This window comes from Gigantopelta aegis, chromosome 9 (assembly GCF_016097555.1).
Source record: "Gigantopelta aegis isolate Gae_Host chromosome 9, Gae_host_genome, whole genome shotgun sequence".
NCBI classification, from domain to species: Eukaryota; Metazoa; Mollusca; class Gastropoda; order Neomphalida; family Peltospiridae; genus Gigantopelta; species Gigantopelta aegis.
The window spans coordinates 4902720-4924796 of NC_054707.1; the positions used below are offsets into that span (position 1 = coordinate 4902720).

The window sequence follows — 22077 nt, forward strand, 5'->3', positions numbered from 1 at the left end:
TTTGTTTTTGCCATATTTAATGTATGCACTGGATATGACGTATATATCTGTATGTGTTTGTTTTCAACATACGGTTGTATCCACTCGACCAGCTTCGTGTACGCACATGGTCTGTAAATAGAAACAGATGAAGTAAATACACTTGACACACTGATATCAATGTGAGTGGGCGATGAAAACAGAATAAACGTTTTATCTGTGACAATGAATCTGGAGGACACAATCTCTAGGGGGTCGAAGCCCTATTTGTACCTTTGTATAGAACAGGACAAACAAAAAACGTACATAGTCATTCATAAAACAGGTCTCCGACTTCATATTGCGTTCAAATTTTAAACTTATTTATAATTCTAAATTACATTTTTATCATGCATTATTCGAATTTGGTGTGTTTTTATGTTTGTCCCAAACGAGTTATATCAAAGGTCATGGTATATGCTGCCCTGTCTTACTGCTTAATAGGAGTAATCTGTCTGGCGGTATCATGTTTCTTCTCACACTATTTAGACAAAGGGTCTAAATACCCATATGCTAGAAACCACATAACCGTAGGTAAACACTTTATAGTCGCTTTCGTCATACTTTGTTCCCAACGTTTCGGCAAAAGCAAAAAAACATGTGTCAACACGTTCCGACAGCCTTCGGCTATTACAAAGACAACAGAGAATTGCAAGCCCCTGGCGAAGACAGCAGACATGCTGGGTATATGTTGTGCCGAAAGCTATAAAGTGTTTAACGTTCCCAATTTTGATATTTTCGTACAGTGTATAAATAAACGTAGTTTTAAAATGTGTTGAAGTGTCGATAAACAAATAGTATTTTTCTTTCTTGGAAGGAAATGTTTTATTTAGCGACGCACTCAACACATTTTATTTACGGTTATATGGCGTCATACATGTGGTTAAGGACCACACAGATATTGAGAGAGGAAACCCGCTGTCACCATCCTTTCTTGGAGTCTAAATGAGCATTTTTTTTTCAACATTCCCTTTAAAGGAACATTCCTGAGTTTGCTGCAATTTGTAAGATGTTATCGACTAACAGACTTTTTTTACGACTGTAATTAAATATCAAATATATTTTTCTGTATAAAATATTAGTGGCTGTATATTAAACGTGTTTCAGATCGTTCTAATATTTGTACTAGGTTAAACTTCATTTTATTTTTTTTAAAAAGATTATTTTCGTACGTATGAAATTATTTGAAGACAAAATCCAGTTTGGGCTTCTTACAAATATTAAGACGACCAAAAACACATTGAATATACAGACACTAATATTCTAAACAAGAAAATATATTTAATATGTAAGTTTAATCGTAGAAATATTTTATTAGTCGGAAACATCTTACAATGCAGCAAACTCTGGAATATCCCTTTAACAGATTCAAAGAGGTTCGTATCATTTCAGTTTTTGGACACATCTTGCAATAACTGCTCCAATGCAGCCCACTCCCATCCGTTTGACCCAAAACATATTCAAAGTTATATTAATGGGCTGATGTTTTCAAATGAAAATTATATTAGTTCTAGAACTGACAGTGAAATGTTGAGAGTTAACAATGTCTGGTGGATCAGCTAGACATATTTGAATAGGCGTACGTTGTGCGAGTTGTGAATATAGAAACCTAATCGTCTTGCATCCTTCTCTATCCGTCGGTGGGCCCATTTGGACTATTTCTCGTTCCAGCCACTGCACCTCGACAAGTATGTGCCATTCTGTCTGTGGGATGGTGTATATAAAAGATATCTTCCTACTAATGAAAACATGTAGCGGATTTCCTCTCTAAGACTATATGTCAGAATTACCAAATATTTTATAGCCAATCTAAACGACAACACTGTAATACATGATCAGGGCCGTATCTTTACACAATGCAGAGTCGAATGGGTATTTGGCAAAATAGTGGTTGATTCTAAGTATATCTATTTCTCTAGCCGTTGATAAATAAATCAATGTGCTCTAATGGTGTCGTTAAATAAAACAAATTTTAACTTTAACCGTCTCCCTCTGCCAATCTCCTCTTACCACGTTCTTATTTCTGAAATAGCTCATAAAGTAATCCTTGGTTGTTACCTGGATACAAGATGGCTACCCAGGTTACGCACGTGACAATCTGAAGGTAACCAGTCCTTGCTGTTGCAGGTTTTCCAACACTGCTTGTCCCATGGTGCTGTTGGACAAGATGGCGACAAAGTCTGGAAGGAAGTCCGCCTGGCAGTCGTTATAAATTAATTGAGGGTCGTCTTCAGGCGCTGGCGTAGTGTGTGACTGAAACAAGTAGTTCAAAACACATTGGCGTTGGAAGATGCCATCAGCTGAGGGTATGGATGAGGATAGGTATTGAAACGCTTTTCAGGTGGGGTGGGTTTGAGCAGCGCATATTATGGCTACCTCACGCTCACAATTATTGTGGGATCAGTTAAATGGATATAGTGGGGGTATGACCACAGTTAAACTTCTCTCTCGCCAATCACTATTAACCATTAGAAAGTTCAGACAGTGGGCCCACGTGATTGTGACAGAACAGCAGGGTGTGAACATTAATTAAATACAATCTTGAGAATGCATCTTGACTACTGAATATAAAAAAAGCAATTTATAATCGACATGATATATTTTTAATTGCAATGTCAATAAGACAGTTGTCCGTTCTTGTTAAATTTTGGGGTGGTTTCTGTATGGTATAAAATTGATATTGTTAAAAGAAATTTATATCATTTAGGAAAACACAAACTGATATTGCTTACTTTTTTGTGGCAAGTATATAATTTTGTGGTGATGATAGGGGAGAAAGTGCAAAAAGCAAAAAACAACAACAAAAAAATACTATCAAGAATGAACAACATCTGTGTGGATGGAACCTCATAACTGCAAATCCTGGTATTATTTTCCAGAATGCGATTTTTGGCTTTTGTTTGCAGTGAAACAATCCATGCAATTAAAAAAAATTCACCGGCAAAAAAAAGACGCTGAGGAAAAAAAGCAAATATAAACCATAGCAAAAAAGTACCGTGGAGAATTTAAAAAAAAAAAAAAAAAAAAAAAAAAAAAACCCACGGCAATCTCCAGGCATTGCCGATTGGCGTGGCAAATGCAGGGGTTGATGAAAGAAATTGTGCTGACGTTAATAATGCATACCTGGTGAATGCCGAGATGATCAAGAACTGCCTGACCAAACGAATTGTTAGACAAGATGGCGACAAATTCGGGGAGAAAGACTTTGTTGCACTCTGTGATATTTAGACCAATACCTGACGTTGGTCCCGGTGTAGGGTTGACCTGAAACAAGTCGGTCTGAGCTGTACTTTTGTTCTTGATGTTTTATTTATTTATTTATTGTTTTATTTATTTATTTATTTATTATTATTATTTTATTTATACATATTTATTTATTAGGTCAAAATAATAAGTTAGCCTGCTGATTATCAAGATCCCGAACTATGTACAGTGTATTAAAGTTTCGGGCCGTTCAACAATTACGTAACCCTCTGGGGTGGGGGTAGCATGTGATGCGTTACGAAACGTTTTGGGAGAGGGAGTATTTGTCAGGAGTTAGAAAACATTTTGGAAGAGAGTTGTCAGGAGTTACGTATTGTTTTTAAAAACAAAACAATTGTTTCATTTTATTTGTAAAATAAAATGTGGTGTTATTTGTTTTATTTATTAACAAACCAAACAAATATAACAGAAAATAAAAAATCCAGTAATATTTGTCAAATTGTATCAAATTAAGCGTTAGGTAATTTTAGAGGGTGTAGTCTTAGCGATACAAAACGTTGCATGGGGGTGGAGGCATGCAAAATGCCACTTTTTGAAATACATAATAGTTGAAGCGCCGCTTTTAGTAACCTTTTCCATGAAATGGCTAACAAGGCCAGTTGGGCAATTGCTCGTTCCAGCCAATGCATCACGACTGGCTTATCAAAGGCCGTGGTATGTCCTATCCTGTCTGTGGGATATAAAAGATACCTTGCTACTAATGGAAATATGTAGCAGACTTCCTCTCTGGGACTATATGTCAGAATTACCAAATGTTTGACATCCAATAGCTGACGATTAATAAATCAATGTGATCTAGTGGTGTCGTTAAACAATACAAACTAACTTTTGCCAACAGGCTAAAGCCGGCATTTTATAACATTTTATTTAAACAGTCAACATGAAAAAGACATGGTAATTCAAACATTAGAATTTCTTAAGACAAAAAGAAAAGAAATGAAGGTAAAGAAAAAGGAATGGTTTGTTGTGTTATTGTACACAGAAAAATAGTGAAATCACCTGGAATAATGACATTATCTTGGACACAAAGGTCTGAAATCACCTGGAATAATGACATTATCTTGGACACAAAGGTCTGAAATCACCTTCAATAATGACATTATCTTGGACACAAAGGGGCGAGGGGCAGGAGATCAAGTGAAAATCAGATATGGCCCTTAAAACATATTGTACTTCACTGTTTTTCTTCATTACTATTTTCTCCAGTTTTTTAATAAAATGATTATGCACAATGCAAAATAAAATAAAAATGTGTTGCGCATTAAACTATTATTCAAAAATAAACAAACTATCGGTAACAAACAAAACAAAGAAAAAAAGTGAAATGATCCGTTTAATTTAAAAAAAAAAAAAAAATCTGACACAAATAACAAATGTTAAATTTTAATGATTATTAGGCCCTACACCCTTTTGGAAGAATAATTCGGTATTTCATTCAAACGTTTTCAGGTTGCATTTGTTTTAATTGTGGCATCAGCATTATGCTTTTGTAGGGCAAAATAAATCATCATATTTTAAAACAGGCAATTTTAAAATCACAAACATGATAACGTTGATCTCTAAAGTCTTACCAGTGTTGTAGGTTCCGTTGTAGGTTCTGTTGTAGGTGGGGTGGTGGGCGGGCTGGTCATTTCCCATTTCATCTTTCCTCTGAGAGGCACAAACAACTGCGGTTTCGTCCGCTCCGGGGCCCGGGGCCTACTTGGTCGTACCCGTTTAAGTAAATTGCTCAGGTCGAACCCGTCAGAATCGGGCAATAATAACACGGTCAGTAGCAAAATAAGAAACATATTCATGAAACACATGCAGTGGAACAGACTCTCCCGAAAGTCATCTACAGCCTGAGTGATATCAATCAATACATAACGAGCTAATAATAAAAAGAAATATTGCTGAATCAGATGTAATGCCGGACGATCGTGTATAGTTTTATATCTTATTAGCGTTAAAAAGTAAAAGTTTGTTTTGTTCAACGACACCACTAGAGCAAATTGATTTATTCATCATCAGCTATTAGATGTCAAACATTTGGTATGTTTTGACACAGTGTCTTAGGAAACCCGCTTCATTTTTCTATTAGCAGCAAGGGATCTTTTATGTACAGCACATACCACGGCCTTTGATAAACCAGTTTTTGGGAACTGGTTGGAACGCAAAAAAAAAGGTTAGAGAATGGGTCCTTTGAGGTGGTTCTATCCTACAATGAGAGCGCTCTACCGACACCACTAGAGCACATTGATTTATTAATCATCGGCTAGTGGATGTCGAGCATTTGATAACTCCGACATATAGTCTTAGAGAGAAAACCCGCTACATTTTTCCATTAGCAGCAAGGGATCTTTCATATGCACTATCCCACAAACAGGATAGCACATACCACAGCCTTTGATATACCAATTGTGGTGCACTGAATGGAACGAGAAATAACTCAATGGGCACACCGACGGGGATCGATCCCAGACCGACCGCGCATCAAGCGCAGATTCTAGGGGCAAACGTTTTTTAGCGGACGACGCCCGCATGACCCCTTTGTCTACGGTCTACTGGCCGACAGAACTTCTGTCAATCCGACTATTTTAGTGATAATAACCAGAGACGATGTGTCCTAGATATTTCACCTCAGACTGAAAGAGTTTACATTTCTGCGGAGACAGTTTTAAACCATTCTCTCGAAGTCTTTGAAAAACACGTTTCAATCTGGTAATATGTTCCTCGTAGGTGTCTGAAAAAATAATCAGATCATCTATGAAAATCATACAAATATCAAAATGCAAATCCCCTAGGCAGTCTTCCATCAAACGTTGATAGGTAGCTGGGCTGTTGGTTAATCCGAATCCCATTTGATTATATTCATAAAAGCCCAAAGGTCCAACGGTAAAGGCAGTACGAGGCTTGTGCTCTTCCAAAATCTCAACCTGGTGGTAACCACTCTTCGTGTCAAGGACAGAAAACATCTTTGAACCTGCCAACCGATCAAAAATTTCCTCCGTTCTTGGCAAAGCATATGCGTCCTTGATCGTGCGTTGGTTGAGCATCCTGTAATCTACACACATGCGTAGACTACCATCAGGTTTCCTGGCTATGACCACAGGTGAAGCCCAGGGACTAAAAGACCTTCTAATTATCCCACAAGCCAGAAGTTGTTTCAAGTGTTGCTTCACTTCTTCAAACATCGAAGGTGGAATTCGGCGATGAGGAATCTTGAATGGAGTCTCATTTGTCAAATCAATTCGGTGTTTAACATGTGAACAGAATCCAATGTCGTCATCACCCCTGGAAAAGATATCTTTATACTCTAAAATGAGTTGTCTTCCTTGTTCCAGTTCGTCTTTGGAAATGTCAGTCGACAAAATAACTTTAGAAAGATGTGATGCATCAAGACTAAATTCTTCTAAAGCTTCGTCTTCAATGGTGACTGGTTGCAGCTCGCAGATTACAGCTATCGGTGCTATCACTACCGTCCGGGTTGTTGTATTAGACAGCTGAACATCTATTTCCCGGTTGTGTCTGTACCTGTATTGCACGACACTTGGTGTAATTTCAAGATCTGAAACCGCTGACTTGTTACATGCCTGTAAAACGGCACAAGAATCTCGAAATGGCAATCTCTTGTCCATATAGCCTCTCAGTAGTATGGTTGAATTTGGCCCAACAGCTACATCATGTGTCTCAGCGCACCTAACAAGACAAAGTCGACCCTTCATCCGAGACAGCTCCTTCTGCTGGAGAACCATGGATCTAAAGGCTAAATAATACCCTGTATGAAGATCAGCTGATTGAAGAAATTTATCTCCATACTTCTGGCGACAACCTTGTAAAAGAGAAGATAAGATGTTTGTCCCTGTGACGGAACATGCTCTTATCTTTTCGCCTGTGGCGATGTTAATTGTTTTAGAGGGCCGTGTGCAGCTTGGTTACGTAATACCTCCGCGCGACCGTACCCCCTAATACACACTTAGACCAGGTGTGGAGGCCACGTGGCCAGTAGTTACGTAATAACTCCGGTAGTGCGGTTTATGACCGGGGTATCTTTAGCGAACTAGGCGACGACCAGTCTAGGCTTCTAAGAAAATATACCGACTCTGGGAGTTGTGGAAATATCACATGATAGGTGACGTACCGCGTTGTGTCCCCAGGCGATATTCGCTGTCTCAGATTTTTTAATAAATAGATAGGATTTTAAATATATCGGGGAGAAACACTGGAAGGCTCCCGGGGAACGTTTGTCCGTCTGGACGTGGTAAATATATTTTTCTGCTCTGTTGTATAACCTTGATGTGATTGATGTGACTTTAAATATTTTAATACTGTATTATACCAATATTATTTAGACAGTGTTTCCGGTAATCTGACGAAGTAAATTGTAGGCTTCACTGTTCTAATATTTGTATACGAGTATTTGGTAATATACAGCTTAGCCGGTCATACTAGAGGACCTAGGTAAACTGTAGGTTATTGTCTTTATTGTGATAGGTACCAGTATTAATTCTGTATTACAAGGTTACAGAATGAGTAGTTAAGGGTTAATTACAAATTAACCAGTTAGGAATAGAGTTGTAATTCCTTTATTAATTAAGTTCCCCTGGCAGCGTTTCTCAATTATCACACGTGTGAGTGTTGTATCACGGTGAAGTGATTAGAATATTGTGTAAACTAGACACCTAGTGATTAACTAATTAAGTGATTAGTTCTGGGTTGTTATTATGTTGTTGTTGTTAATTAACTACTACGGCAAGTACATTTGTCAGCGTAGTGTTAATACAAATTCCAAAGTGTACTGTGTTTTGTTGTGTACTACTCAAAAGAATTTAAGGGTCAGACGATATTTTCGACATTATTTTCTGAATGTCAATTATATTAGCTAGACCATAGTGTCACGCATGGTATTGTTCCATTTTGACGAAAGTGGGTCTAAGCAACCCATAAATGAATTAAAATCCACTGTCATTGACACTGTCGACTAGTTCTAATGGCGAAAACATGCCTACATTTGCACGTAAATTAGGGCGAAAGCGAAAAGGTCTGCTAAGAGCCCATAACTTGATTTTTCACAAAGCGCTTCATTTGCACGCTTTGCACGTGTATTCCATGTTCCCAATGCTGAATTTCGTATAATTGGAGCTTGCGTTCGTGTACGGTGCACACTCCAAATTCGACATGGTACGACTTCAACTGACTATCGAAGATCGAGGAAGGGCTATTGCTTGGCTTCAGGTTGGCAATACGCAAAGAAATGTTGCTCTGAGACTTGGTGTCAGTCAGAGTGTCGTTGGGCGACTGTAGCAACGGTACCAAGCAACGAATTCTGTTCGAAATCGTCCACGTTCGGGAAGACCCCGAAGCACTACACAGAGAGGACCGCTACATCACCAATATGGCGCTACGTCAACGCACAACCACTGCACGCCGATTACGTGACAATCTGCGGACTGCGACTGGAACTCGAGTGTCTGATCAAACCATACGCAATCGTCTGAGAGTAAATAATCTACGCTGCCGTCGCCAGGCTGTTCGACCACTACTCCTACCACGTCACAGAACGGCCAGACGTCACTGGTGCACGCTTCATCTGTGGTGGCAACGTGTTCAGTGGGGTCGAGTGATGTTCACTGATGAGTCCAGGTTTAGTCTCCAGTTCAACGAAGGTCGGGTTCGTGTCTACAGACGTCCTGGGGAGCGCATCGCTGACGTTAACGTTAGACAACGTCACCGGTTCGGTGGTGGCAGCGTCATGGTGTGGGGCAGCATCTCTATCCACCACAGGACCCCCCTCTATGTGGTGGATGGCAATCTGAATGGAATCCGCTATCTGAATGAGATTATCCGGTCGTTGGTTCTCCCAGGCCTTCAGCAGACTGGCGGCGGGGCAGTTCTGCAGGATGACAATGCCAGACCCCACCGCGCCAGGGTGGTAACGGACTTTCTCAGACAACAAGGTATCGCCAGGATGGATTGGCCAGCATATTCGCCTGACTTGGCCCCAATAGAGAACGCCTGGGACGAATTAGGCAGGAGAGTTCGGGATAACTATGCCCCTCCGGCCAACCTTCATGATCTGGGTCAACTTCTTATGGCAGAGTGGCAGGCCATCCCCCAAGAGTTCTTCAGACGTCTGATCAACAGCATGAGGCAACGATGTGTCGAGTGTATTCGCGCCAGGGGTGGATTCACACACTATTAAACGAATGTTCTAATGTGTAAAATCCATGTTTGACAACCTTCAACTTTGACAGCATGTCATGTGATTTTCTTGTATACAGTGACGTTTATTTGTGGTTTTTTGTAAATATGGAACAATAAAAAAAAAAATTGGTGTAGTTTACATCATCAATCTAATACACTCTGAAACTTATTTGGTTATAAATTTTTGACCCTTAAATTCTTTTGAGTAGTATATATATATATTTATATAAGATCTTATCTCTGATTATACCTAGAGCCGAGCCACTTGGGTATTAGACTGCCCGATACAGAGAGATCTAATAGATATACAGTTAGGAGAGATATTTGGATAATCGTGTTTTATTCAGTTACGGGTATTATAGGATCCCCGTGACAGGAGTAAAAATTGGGGCGCTGATCCCAGATCTGAAACGGGACATGCATATTTAAAAAGTATTGTTTGTAAATGGGGGCTTTATAAATTATTTTTACAAATTAACTAGAAGTAGCAACGTTGTTCACTAGAAAAAAAAATAAGTGCGTCATACCTAAATATGGATAAGAATTTGCTGGATAGGCCTACGCTCAGTGTAGTGGAGATTAAGCGAGCACGTAAGGCCGAATTAGTTGAAATCGCGAGTGAGCGAGAAATAGATTTAACATCAGCTAAAACATTAGGTGATATAAAGACAATTATTATGCAGGAAGTTTTTGGTGATAGGCCTGTTCTGGAAGACAGTGAGATTGTTCCAGAGATAGAGATAAACGAGTTAAGTGTGGAACAACAGTTAGCTTTTAAAAAACTTGAGTACGAAAGAGAAGAACATGCATTAGATAGAGAGGAGAGAGAGAGAGAGAGAGAGAGAGAGAGAGAGAGAGAGAGAGAGAGAGAGAGAGAGAGAGAGAGAGAGAGAGAGAGAGAGAGAGAGAGAGAGAGAGAGAGAGTGAGCGAGCGAGCGAGCGAGACAGACCCAGAGAGAGAGAAACAGAAAGAGAGAGATATGGATAGAGAATTCCAGTTAGTAAAATTAAAAGTGGAACATGAGTTAAAGTTGAATACTGAAGGAAATAGACGGGAGGCAGGAAATGGGTTTAACATGTCGGAGGCTTATATATCAGTGCCTGTATTTGACGACCAGGAGGTAGATATGTTCTTTCAACTTTTTGAACGGGCCGCTAAGCAGCTAAATTAGCCGCAGTCTAAGTGAACATTGTTAGCTGTGTTTACGTTTAAGGGGAAGGCTAGCGTAGCTTATAATTCAATGAGTGATGAGCGAGCAAGTCAGTACGACCTAGTTAAGGCTGCAGTGTTGAGGGCTTACGAGTTACGACCTGAGGATTATCGTTTACGGTATAGCGAGTTGAAAAAAACGCAGGGTCAGTCTTATAGTGAGTTTGTGGCTAAGAAAGCAGGGATGTTTGATAAATGGGTGATTTCTCATCAGGTAGGGTCATATACCGAGTTACGGGAATTGTTGATCTTACAGGACATTAAAAATGGATTACCAGTTAGCTTACGTATTCATTTAGAGGATCGTGATATCAAAAAGATAGAGGATGCAGGCATAGCGGCAGATGAGTACGTGTTAATACACAAAGCTCAGGCAGTACAGGGTAGCTCTATACAACAGGGTGATAAGAAATTTCAGCCAGGTTTTCCCCGGGAAAGTAACTATCGGGGAGAGTCATCTAGTTGGTCAGCTAGTCAGGCAAGGAATGCACCTGGTGGGCAAAGTAAGGATAAACCTGCATTACATTGCAGTTACTGTAAAAAGGATAACCATCTTGTCGGAGACTGTTTTAAAAGGAAACGCGATAATGCGCAAGTGGTCGGTTTAGTGAGGTCAGCTCCGTTAGCGAGAAAGTTATTGGTTAGTCCCATGGCAGAGAAGGTAAACCCGTATGTGTCCACTGGTATGGTTTGTGATGTGAAACAAGAGTTGTGTCCTAAGGCAATATCAATCTATCGAGATACAGGGTGTAGCCAGTCGCTTATAACGTGAGAGTGTTTAGCTGGTATTGAAAATTCAGATACAGGACGTAGTTTGGCCTTAACCTCAGTTACTGGGGGAAATATGGTTGTCCGGTTACATAACGTTTTCTTGTGTTCGAAGTTTGTGACGGGACCAGTCATTATGGGTGTTGTGAAGGACTTGCCTTTTGAAAACATAGGAGTTTTGTTGGGTAACGATTTGACTAGTCAGTGTTGCCAGCCGCAAGTTGACCAGTTGTTAATTGAAGACAGCCCTTTACCCATAGAAGAGTGTGAGGTTGATGAGATTAGATATCCTGCGTGTGTAATGACTAGGGCTATGGCCAGAAGGGTAGCACGAGACCCAGAGAAAAATTGTGATTTGTCTGATACGTGTGTGAGCCATGAAATTGGAGTGGATGAGGTTATCAGTAAAATGGTAGATAAGTCAACTAAGGAACTAAATGTGGTAGAACCCGTTGACCTCCCGTAAAGGGGAAATGAACCAGTTGTGTTTGATAGAGGGGACTTACCTTGTAATAGACAAGAGTTAATCCCAGAGCAGGGGGCTGATCCAAATTTGTTGGCAGCTCGCACTACATTGTTAACTGAGGGTGAGATGGAGGATCAGATGTCAGGTTATTATATGGACAATGGAGTATTAATGAATAAGAGTGTGGAGAAGGTTGTGCCTGATAGTGAGGAATGTGTGACAAGATGTAGAATTGTGGTGCCCTCTAAGTACCGTCCGTCGTTGTTATTGTTAGCACATGATGACGTGTTTGCTGGCCACTTAGGGCGGAATAAGACTCATAGTAAACTTGCCTCAGAGTTTTATTGGAAGGGAATGTTTGCAGATGTCAGTAAGCATTGTACGTCATGTCATGTCATGTGTCAGGTTGTGGGGAAACCAAATCAGCTAATTCCTCCCTATCCCCTGCAGAAGGTTCCCATAGTTGGGGAAGCCTTTTCAAAAGTATTGATAGATGTCGTGGGGCTATTACCGAAAACGCGTTCAGGCAACCAATTCTTATTAACAATTATGTGCTCAACTACGCGTTTTCCAGAGGCGATTCCCTTAAGGAATGAATGAATGAATGAATGAATGAATGAATGAATGAATGAATGAATGTTTAACGACACCCCAGCACGAAAAACACATCGGCTATTGGGTGTCAATCTATGGTAATGCAAATAAATAAAGTGATGATTAACATCAATATAAAAATTCAAGACTTAAACAAAAACAGTGTAAAGAACTGTGCAAAAACACAAATATCACAGAATTTTATGGATACTGAATTTTACTCAAAACTTCAATTTTGTGCTATATTGGCCATTCTCAAAGAGAATGTTACACCCCTGCACCACGGTGAGGTTACAGCACACGCAGGGGTCCCTTAAGGAAGATTACTGCATCTGTTGTAGCTAGTGCGCTGTTTAAATACTTCACGTATACGGGTTTACCAGGTTTAATTCAAAGCGACCGGGGTACGAACTTCATATTTGGATAATCGTGTTTTATTCAGTTACGGGTATTATAGGATCCCCGTGACAGTCCCAATTAAAATTGGTACAGACAAATTATAGGTTGAATCTGGAACAACCAAAAACAAACAGTTAATTGGTTGATCCTCTGAACTTCCCTTTAGCAATAAAGATATTTCAATATAGCCTAAATATGGAAGATTTTGTCCATCAGCACACTCAACCTCAAGTATATCTTGAAGTGAATGTAACTCCAAACCAGGTAAAGAATTCTTATAAAAAGAATTACTGACAGTTGAAACCGTACTACCAGTGTCCAATAGAGCACGGCATGTAGTATCATTCACCTTCACTTCAACCTAATTGGCATCTCCAACTAAACCCTGTGGAATAAAAGTATTGTTAGTGGAGCTTGTACAACAAAGACCAGTAGCCTGCTCCCCGGCTAAGGTCGATTCCCGTTTAAATTTCTTCGGCTATGATCTAACCTAATCCAATTGCAATATGTCCATACTGGTGGCAACGGAAACACTGAATACCACGTGGATCCCTTTGGCGTCGTGTTGGTTGCACATCTGGATAACTAAACTGAGGCGGAACATTCTTCTGCTTCTGTAAGTATGAAGATCCAGTACGACTTTCCTGGGTTTGTCGTGATGGTGGATCCTGGCTTAACTGTTTCTCCATGTGTCTAAACCTGGATTCTTGTTGATCAAACCTGGTATTCAGCTGGTTAATCATACCTTTGATATCAGCTAAGGCATCCAAAGATTCAACAGGAGAATTTACTGTTGCCATCTTACCCGGTACAGGTTTTCTCTGTGGAGGCTGATATCGCTCCTGGCGATCCTGTTCAATACTGCGGATCTCTGACTAAATTGTCAAAGGTATGCGCAGTGTCAAACTTATGTCCAGAACAATCCTTCAAGTCTTGTCGAAGTCCATGCCAAAACCTGGAACGTAGCATACGATCTGTGTCACTTGCATGTACTTCACCCTGGGACAAAGCTTGACCTATGAGGTTATCAAGTCGACAACTCCATGCTGATACAGTTTAACCTTCCTCTTGCCTGACATCATAAAACTGCGACATCAGAGTTTCACTGGAAGCTACAATACCATAAATACTCTTTAGCTTGTCTATCAGCTGATACACATTAGCTAAAGAACCCAGTCGAATCGCCACTCGAGCAGCATCACCCTTCAGAGACTGTCGAACAGCTTGTGTAGTGGCGTCATATGAAAACGACTTTGCTTTCAAAAGACACTCCACCTCATATAACCACACATCAAAATCTACATGACCCTTTGCAGAAGGGTCACCAGAGAAGTAAGAAACTTTGAGCGGTGGTATATATGAAGTGGTAGAAGCCTTCACTTCCTCCTTTGGTTGTTTGTTCTGTGATTCCACATACTGCTGCATCCATTCAACTAAAGCCTGAGGACTATCAGCTTTAGGTTTTAAGTTCATCTCAGCAAGAGTCTGAGCCAAAGCTTCTATCTCCTCAACACTCATAGCTTCTGCCATTTTGACAAACAACTATGATACTAATCAAATATTCAGTATACTACTAACACTAGCTAACTGGTGAGTAAATGGCCTGCAATACAACAAAATACAATTTAATAACACTTGCTGAGATCTGAAATAAATACCAGCTGTGAACTAATAACCTGCAATGATACCAAATTTGATTATTTCATCAAACAATCTATGTGCATAAAATATTAAACATCATTGCAAACATAACTATTCACATGTATACATTCACAACACAAGAACAGACACTAGTTGTGTTATTTCTAATGTTCTAATATCTGAAAAGTAAAGCCAAATCACTGTAACATGAATAACAAATCAATGAATATAATCAATGTTCAGTGCATGTGCCAAGTGCAAGTGCTGCAAGTACAATTCTAACCTAACACCAACCCAAATGACAGTCCATCAGTCTTTGGTCGTCAAATGTCAAAGGGTTTATAAATGAATAACGTCACATCAAGAAAATCAAGACAAAGGATGGAAGAAGAAAATTAAAATCTGTGCAAATGGATTAACCTATACTAATTAATAACTATTTATTTTATTTATTTGTTTATTTAAATACTATATTAAAATTAAATAGTTCAATCAAATTTACTAAATAAACAAGCAAATTAATTAAATAAACTAGATGCAATTTCAAAATTAAATTATCTAACTAAATTAACTAAATTAAGTAACAAAATTAAATTTGTTTACCTAAGTTCACCAAAAATAAACAAAACAACCAAACTTAATATTGAATCCAAACTAAAATAACTAAACAAATCAATCAAATCAAATAATTCAATCAGGTTAACCAACTAAATAAAATAATGAAGTCAAAAAAAAAAATTCAATCAAGTTAACCAAATTAAACAACCAAGTGAAACAAATAAATCAACCAAACTAAATAACGACAATCAAATTAAATTATTCAAGCAAGTTAACTAGTTAATAAAAATAAATGGAATTAATAAATATGAAACTATGCTAAAAAAATAATAACAGAATTTAAACTTTTGTTATAGAATTTTTTTTTAAACTGCAGTGTTTACAAATAATTAACAAAACATTTAATCAAAACCAAAACACATGGAAAAATTAAATATGTAAACAAAGACAGATGATCAAAAACAAAACCAAATATATAAAATATGTACCTTTTTTCTAAAAGTATATGAACAAAATAGACAAAACTAACAAAACAAAACTAAACAAAATAAATAAATTAAAGATGTAAACAAAAAACCCCAAAGCAATTAAATTTGTAAGCAACAACAAAAAATATTTAGAACAATAAAGTCTAATTATTAAAGTAGCAAAGAAAACAAAAATCAAATTAAATATAAACCATCCAAAGTCTTTAAAAATAAAATGTGTTACTCACGTCATCACAAACTTGCATTAACTTATCACAATATTTAGCACATAAAAATAAAAATGTTCACAAATTATTCTGTTCACATCAGTTAATGTCAAATCACACCACTTCCAAGCTAACTTACGACAGACGTCTCGCCCGCCATGTACTTTCGAGTTACCCCCAACTCCCACCTGGGGGGACTCTTACGCGTTACGGGAAGCTACTTGAATAACGTGTCACTTACACCGGGTCACGTGACTTTGGTGTACAGCGACGCGATCGTACAGAACAGAAGGATGAGATGGAGGAAGAGGAAAAGCGCGCCAGGAACGGCACGGGGGGGGGGGGGGGGACCAAAACTGGCGGCTCAACCGCCAGAGGTGGTCCCTTCTGCGAGGCCGCCCCCAGCCCAGCCTGAGTCGAGGAAACCTGCTACGCCGGAACCGTCGACCACCGAGAGGGACAGACTCAACACCGCGATGTGTGAGACACCCCGTAAAGGCCCTCCATCGCCGACCACTACGTGGTCTAGACAGAACTGGCCGGTATCCCCGGTACTGCCAGTCGTCAAGCCACCGGCCCGATCAGCCGCCGTTGGAAAGAGGAAGGCCGTCGCTCAGCCGAGCGACCACCCTGACAAGTCCCGGCCTCCACCTTCACAAGCACCGTCCCCCTCCGACTCGGAAGCCGTCTGGAAAGTTAATATCGGGAAAATCAGGTCCTGCTTCCTGAAGTTCGTGCAGGGGGACACCTCGAATCCTGCATCACTGATGGGCGGACTATAGCCCGAGTACTCTGACTGTAAGAGAGCTAGACGGACATTTGGACATAAACACGCTCTCATTACAGTCAGAGACCAACCTATGTCTTTTTTTGGCAATTCCTGACTACCAAACGGATATTAATCACTAATACACTTACTACAGAAAGAAACCCGACAGCACCCACATCCAGCTACGCTTCGTGACACTCCGTCGCAACAATTGCAAAGCTCGGCGATCTATTTCGAGACGTAGACCACGTGATCGCGCACTGGGCGATTCCGCCTTGTTCAGCAGTTACAGGGGCCGTCTCATATCAAGCGAAGTTACAACATGGAAGAGTTGGCTAATGCCGTTTTGGATGAATTTGGATTTCATTACGTCATTAAACCAAAACAATTACACATTATTGATTCCATTTTGAATTTGAAGGATACATTTGGGGTGTTATCGACAGGATACGGCAAAAGTATGTGCTACGTACTGCCTCCTCTTATGAGACGACCCCTGTAACTGCTGCACAAGGCGGAATCGCCCAGTCTCGAAATAGATCGCCGAGCTTTGTAATTGTTGCGACGGAGTGTCACGAAGCGTAGCTGAATGTGGGTGCTGTCGGGTTTCTTTCTGTAGTATGTGTATTAGTGATTAATATGTGGATTCTTTGGTATCACTTAACTCGAAAATTATTGATGTAAAGGTATTTGACGTCAAACATAGGATTGTTGTGGTATTAGAGCGGGACTCGTTGCCTACCGTTTGGTAGTCAGGAATTGCCAAAAAAAGACATGGGTTGGTCTCTGACTGTAATGAGAGCGTGTTTATGTCCAAATGTCCGTCTAGCTCTCTTACAGTCAGAGTACTCGGGCTAGGCGGACTAGTGAAACCAGAACTGAAACAACTGCCTGATGGAAGCGTTTACGAGCTACACACCATCAAATCTACAGCCGGCAAGACGGGGTTGGTACTAACTCAGCGCCGAGAAGGAGTCTACCGACAAGCGGTCCTGGTTAGAGAGATGGATAGCCACACCATCCACAGGATCGTCAAGGCCCTTTTCGGCAACGACTACCGGAGTGTTATAACCATCCTCGCCGACCAGAGATGGAAGCACTTCATCCCCGCCTTTGCCGGCTCTCCGCTCATTGGTTCGCCGTAGACCAACCTCCAACGGCCTTAACGAGGCCACTCACGTGGACATATATATCGGACTTTAAACATTTAGACTTTCGGGAAGGACTTTCCTTTGGCACTGTCACTAACCCTAACCCTAACCCTAACTCTCTATGATAAGTATTTATAATGTTCTTTATACGTGACAGTGCCAAAGGAAACTCCTACCGACTTTCGTTCAAAATTTTATGTCGAAATTACTTCTCTTTTTTTTTATATTATTAAATAGTCCGATCCTCTCTTCTTTCTCTTATTTATTTTTGGACTGTCCTTCTAAAATGCTCCAAATTATATAAATATTAGGCCGAGCAGTCAATTCTTCTTCTTTTTTTGGCTTGTAATTTTTTTTATTTTTTTTTATTCTATTAACTTTTTACTAATTGCTATTTTCAAAATTCTGCCCATTTTCAACACAACAAAAGATATACAACCATACACTGAGCAATATTTAAGATCGCACCAGTAAGCATCAAATATACATAATACACATACCGAATTACCGTACGTTAAACGACTGAACATTAATCAATCGCAGATAATCTTAAATCATTATTTACAGCACATATGGCGATATATAGTATAATAAAATAAAAGTAACATACACGAAACATTATCCTCAGGTGATACGGTTACCTAGACACTGAAATACCAGTACCTTTAGCTGTGGGCTTTAGGGCGGTAACACCAAAAACCGTCGAAACGTCTACGAGAAACAAGTAAAATAAAGCTAATACCATTCTAATTTATTATACACAATATTCACATACATTTCTAAAACAATAACTCATTTAATTATGGCTTGGCTATAGGAATATTCATTTGTTGCAATGTAAGTGCCACGCCCAAATTCTAACACTCACATTAATTCAGTTTATTCCTTTATCAAAGTAAATGTTAATTGAAGTAGTTATTTATTTAAACCTTATTTGTAATTTATAAACTGTACTTTATGTATGTTAGTAAAATCGTAAAAGTGAATTAGAAAAGTAGAAATATAACTCACCAATTATTCCAGCGTAAGATTAAAGCAGATGAGTGCGTGGCCTGTGCAGCTCGTGGCAGGTAAAGGAATGTCAGGTGAGTGACAATGAATAGCCACCAACTGGGTCAAACACAGCTGGCCAGTCTATTGGTTGATCGTCACTGTCCCTGGTCAGAGGTCAGATGTAAAGACAGGTATAGTATAGTTTATTAGCTTTAGGCTCATAGGCATATACATATACATTCAATAAACAATGATACAAACAGATAATATATACAATGGGTGATTGTGTAATTGGAGGATGGACAGTTATATATGCTTAGAACGTAAAAAGGTTGCATGTTTGAGGAGATTACATAGTTCTTTTCTGTTTTGAACGTAATAATTGTGATGGTTTGAACCAATAATATTTTTTTATGTAAGTAATTCGTAAACCTGTATACAATGGACATATCAGAATAAAATGATATTCGTCTTCTATATCGTCCTTATTGCACAATTTACATTTTCTTTCCGATCTTTCTATACCATAATATCTTCCTTGTTCAATGAGCAATTGATGGGAAGATACACGAAATTTTGTAATAAGCGTGGCATAACATTCAGAAATTGATATTTCTAAGATAATATTGCAAACAAAAAGTGTCTATCAGCAGTTTATATAATGTACATTTTGAAGATTTGTCTATTGTAGCATCTTTCTCTTGAATAAACTGGTCCGTTAGACGTATTTCTAAACATTTTAAAAATGAGTTAGCACTATCTACATGCTGACTACACCAAACATCTCCGAAACCTATTGATAGTAGTAAATATCTTACCTGGGTATAGCCAATTAGAGGGATTCATGTGTTCTAACATATCTTCATATAACGATTTTAAGATACAATTTCTGGTTTGTAGTAATTTCAACCAATATTTAACTATTCTAATTTTTCGCATAATACTTAAAGGAACTCTTCCAAGTTCTGTCAAAACAACTTACATTTGTGGTGCATTTCTTGACATTCAAAATTCGTTTACAAAAATCCATATGTACATGTTCAATATCATGAGCAGGATGAAAACCCCATATTTCGCATCCATAATTTAAAACACTAGAAACATAGGTATCGAAAACGTGCAACTTCGTGTCCTTATTAAGGCATAGATTATTACATACATGTAAATGCATGTCCCTACAGCTCCTAGCCAAAGGTTTAGGTGCATGTGCGTTGTGCATAATAAAATCATTAAAACAATAAAACCCACATGGTTACATTTTACAATATAGGAAAAACCAATACGATGACGGTTGTTGGTCTTTCCTTTAAAGGCGCAGTCCTAGTTTCAACTAAGTTTAGTTAATGTTCAAACCTGTAACACACTTGATAAACCTATAACAGATTGATTGATTGATTGAATGAATGTTTAACGACACCCCAGCACGAAAAATACATCGGCTATTGGGTGTCAAACTATGGTAATGCAAATAAATAAAGTGATGATCAACATCAATATAAAAAGTCAAGGTTTAAACAAAAACAGTGTAAAGAACTGTGCCAAAAATACAAATACAAACATCACAGAATTTTACGGACACCGAATTTTACTCTAAACTTCAATTTGTGCTGTATTGGCCATTCTCAAAGAGAATGTTACACCCCTGCACCACGGTGAGGTTACAGCACGCGCAGGGGACCTATAACAGAGTCTGTGACGTTAAAACCGGAAAATATCCTTTAAAAAAACACTAGAATTCGAATCAATAACCGCTACTTCTCAGAATAAAATAATATATTTAAAAATATGAAAATGCATTTTGTGGTATTAGAAACACCAGGATGACCAGAAACAATTCGGTTCTACGGAAATGAATAATCTAAACAATAAAATATAAGTAATGTTTGATTTCAGTGATCATAAACGGTTCTAATAGTGAAAAATATACTTTAGTGTTTAAAAAATCTAGTAATAAATCGTGTGTACTATGGCTAAAACTATAATAGTTATTACGAGTTCTTAGGCTTACTTAGTAGACCTACTGGCGTCAACAATTATTATTATTATTATTATTATTATTATTATTATTATATATATTTATATATATATATATATATATATATATATATATATATATATATATATATATATATATGGATGAAATACTCAAACTACTCTATGCTGGAACGCTTGCTTGATGCGCGGTCTGTCTGGGATCGATCCCGGTCGGTGGGCCCATTGGGCTATTTCTCGCTCCAGCCAGTGCACCACGGCTGGTATATCAAAGACCGTGGTATGTGCTATCCTGTCTTTGGGGTGGTGTATATAAAAGATCCCTTGCTGCTAATCGAAAAGAGTAGCCCAGGAAGTGGCAACAGCAGGTTTCCTCTATCAGTATCTGTGTGGTCCTTAACAATATATGTCCGACGCCATAAAACCGTAAATAAAATATGTTGAGTGTGTCGTTAAATAAAACATTTCCTTTTTTCTTACTCTGTGCTGCTATTCTACGTGACATACAACAAGCGAAAAGTCGCAATCACACAGATCTACATAATAAAGTATTGTTGTTACGTGTTTTCCTTTGTTGAGTAACCTATTCGAAAGACGGATATTTCACATATTTGTATGTTACAAGCGGCGTGTTGGGGAATACAGTAATGTCTTACACATTGTATAACAGCGAAATTACATTCTATATGTGTAGGCGTACGGGCTACCATTTTTGTAGGCTTTTGTCTGAATTAAACGAAAATGCCCGAATATGCTTAATAACATTTATTCATATTAGCATTACAACCAACCATATATATGGTTGTAAACGAATCACTACGCATTTTTGAGGGTGGATTGGAACTAAAAAGGTCTCAGGTTTTCACAGGGTAAATAACTGGTGGATTTCCCCCGAATTTGGTTTCGTAAAAGGGGGGGGGGGGGTTATTCACAATTACCCCCCTGCCCGTATTATGTCTACATGTAAATCTCCTTATCCCCGAATTTGTTCAAGTTTTCAAGTTGTCTCCAGCACGTATGAGCGCGTGATAGGGGGGTGGGGGTCAGTGCGTTCCCCCCCCTCCTACCCCCCTGTCTCAAGTACGCTTTGTTTTTGTACATGTAATCTCCTTATCTTACCTGATATAGTACCGTTTAAAATTTCGTCAAGTTTAACATATAGGTACGAAACGTGTATATTTTTTCGTGAGTAGCGTGGGTGTTTGGTGCACCATCCCACAGACTGTTAGCGTTACCAGCCTGCTGATATAACAGTCGTGGTGCACATGCTAGACCAAATGTTTGACATCCAATAGCCGATGATTAATAAATCAATGTGCTCTAGTATAGTTAAACAAAAAAATAAACTTCAGTAATCTGACAGTCTTAAAGAGGAAA

The 22077-nt window shown here is 38.8% G+C and overlaps 1 protein-coding gene across 2 annotated transcripts; it reads right to left on the bottom strand.

Moving 5' to 3' along the window:
* On the bottom strand, window positions 1-15991 carry LOC121380386. 2 transcript variants are annotated; one of them, XR_005958926.1, is made up of 4 exons: window positions 15817-15950; window positions 3142-3282; window positions 2077-2271; window positions 1-111 (listed from the first exon to the last, which is right to left on the bottom strand). XR_005958926.1 is itself a non-coding variant. In XM_041509175.1 (4 exons), the coding sequence occupies exons 1-3, from the start codon at window positions 15953-15955 to the stop codon at window positions 2101-2103; spliced, it is 333 nt and encodes a 110-aa protein (XP_041365109.1). In that variant the 5' UTR covers window positions 15956-15991; the 3' UTR covers window positions 1-111; window positions 2077-2100. The 2 variants fall into 2 exon arrangements, 1 of the variants encoding a protein (XP_041365109.1); XM_041509175.1 differs by having other exon boundaries at window positions 15935-15991.
* Between the last annotated feature and the right edge of the window lie 6086 nt (window positions 15992-22077).

Excerpts from the sequence above, each read along its gene's own strand:
- LOC121380386 (XM_041509175.1), bottom strand. The coding sequence starts at position 15,955 with ATGGCGGGCGAGACGTCTGTC. Across the intron at positions 3,283-15,934 it reads TGGCGGGCGAGACGTCTGTC|GTCAACCCTACACCGGGACC; the intron begins GTAAGTTAGCTT and ends GACTTGTTTCAG. Across the intron at positions 2,272-3,141 it reads ATCATCTCGGCATTCACCAG|TCACACACTACGCCAGCGCC; the intron begins GTATGCATTATT and ends TACTTGTTTCAG.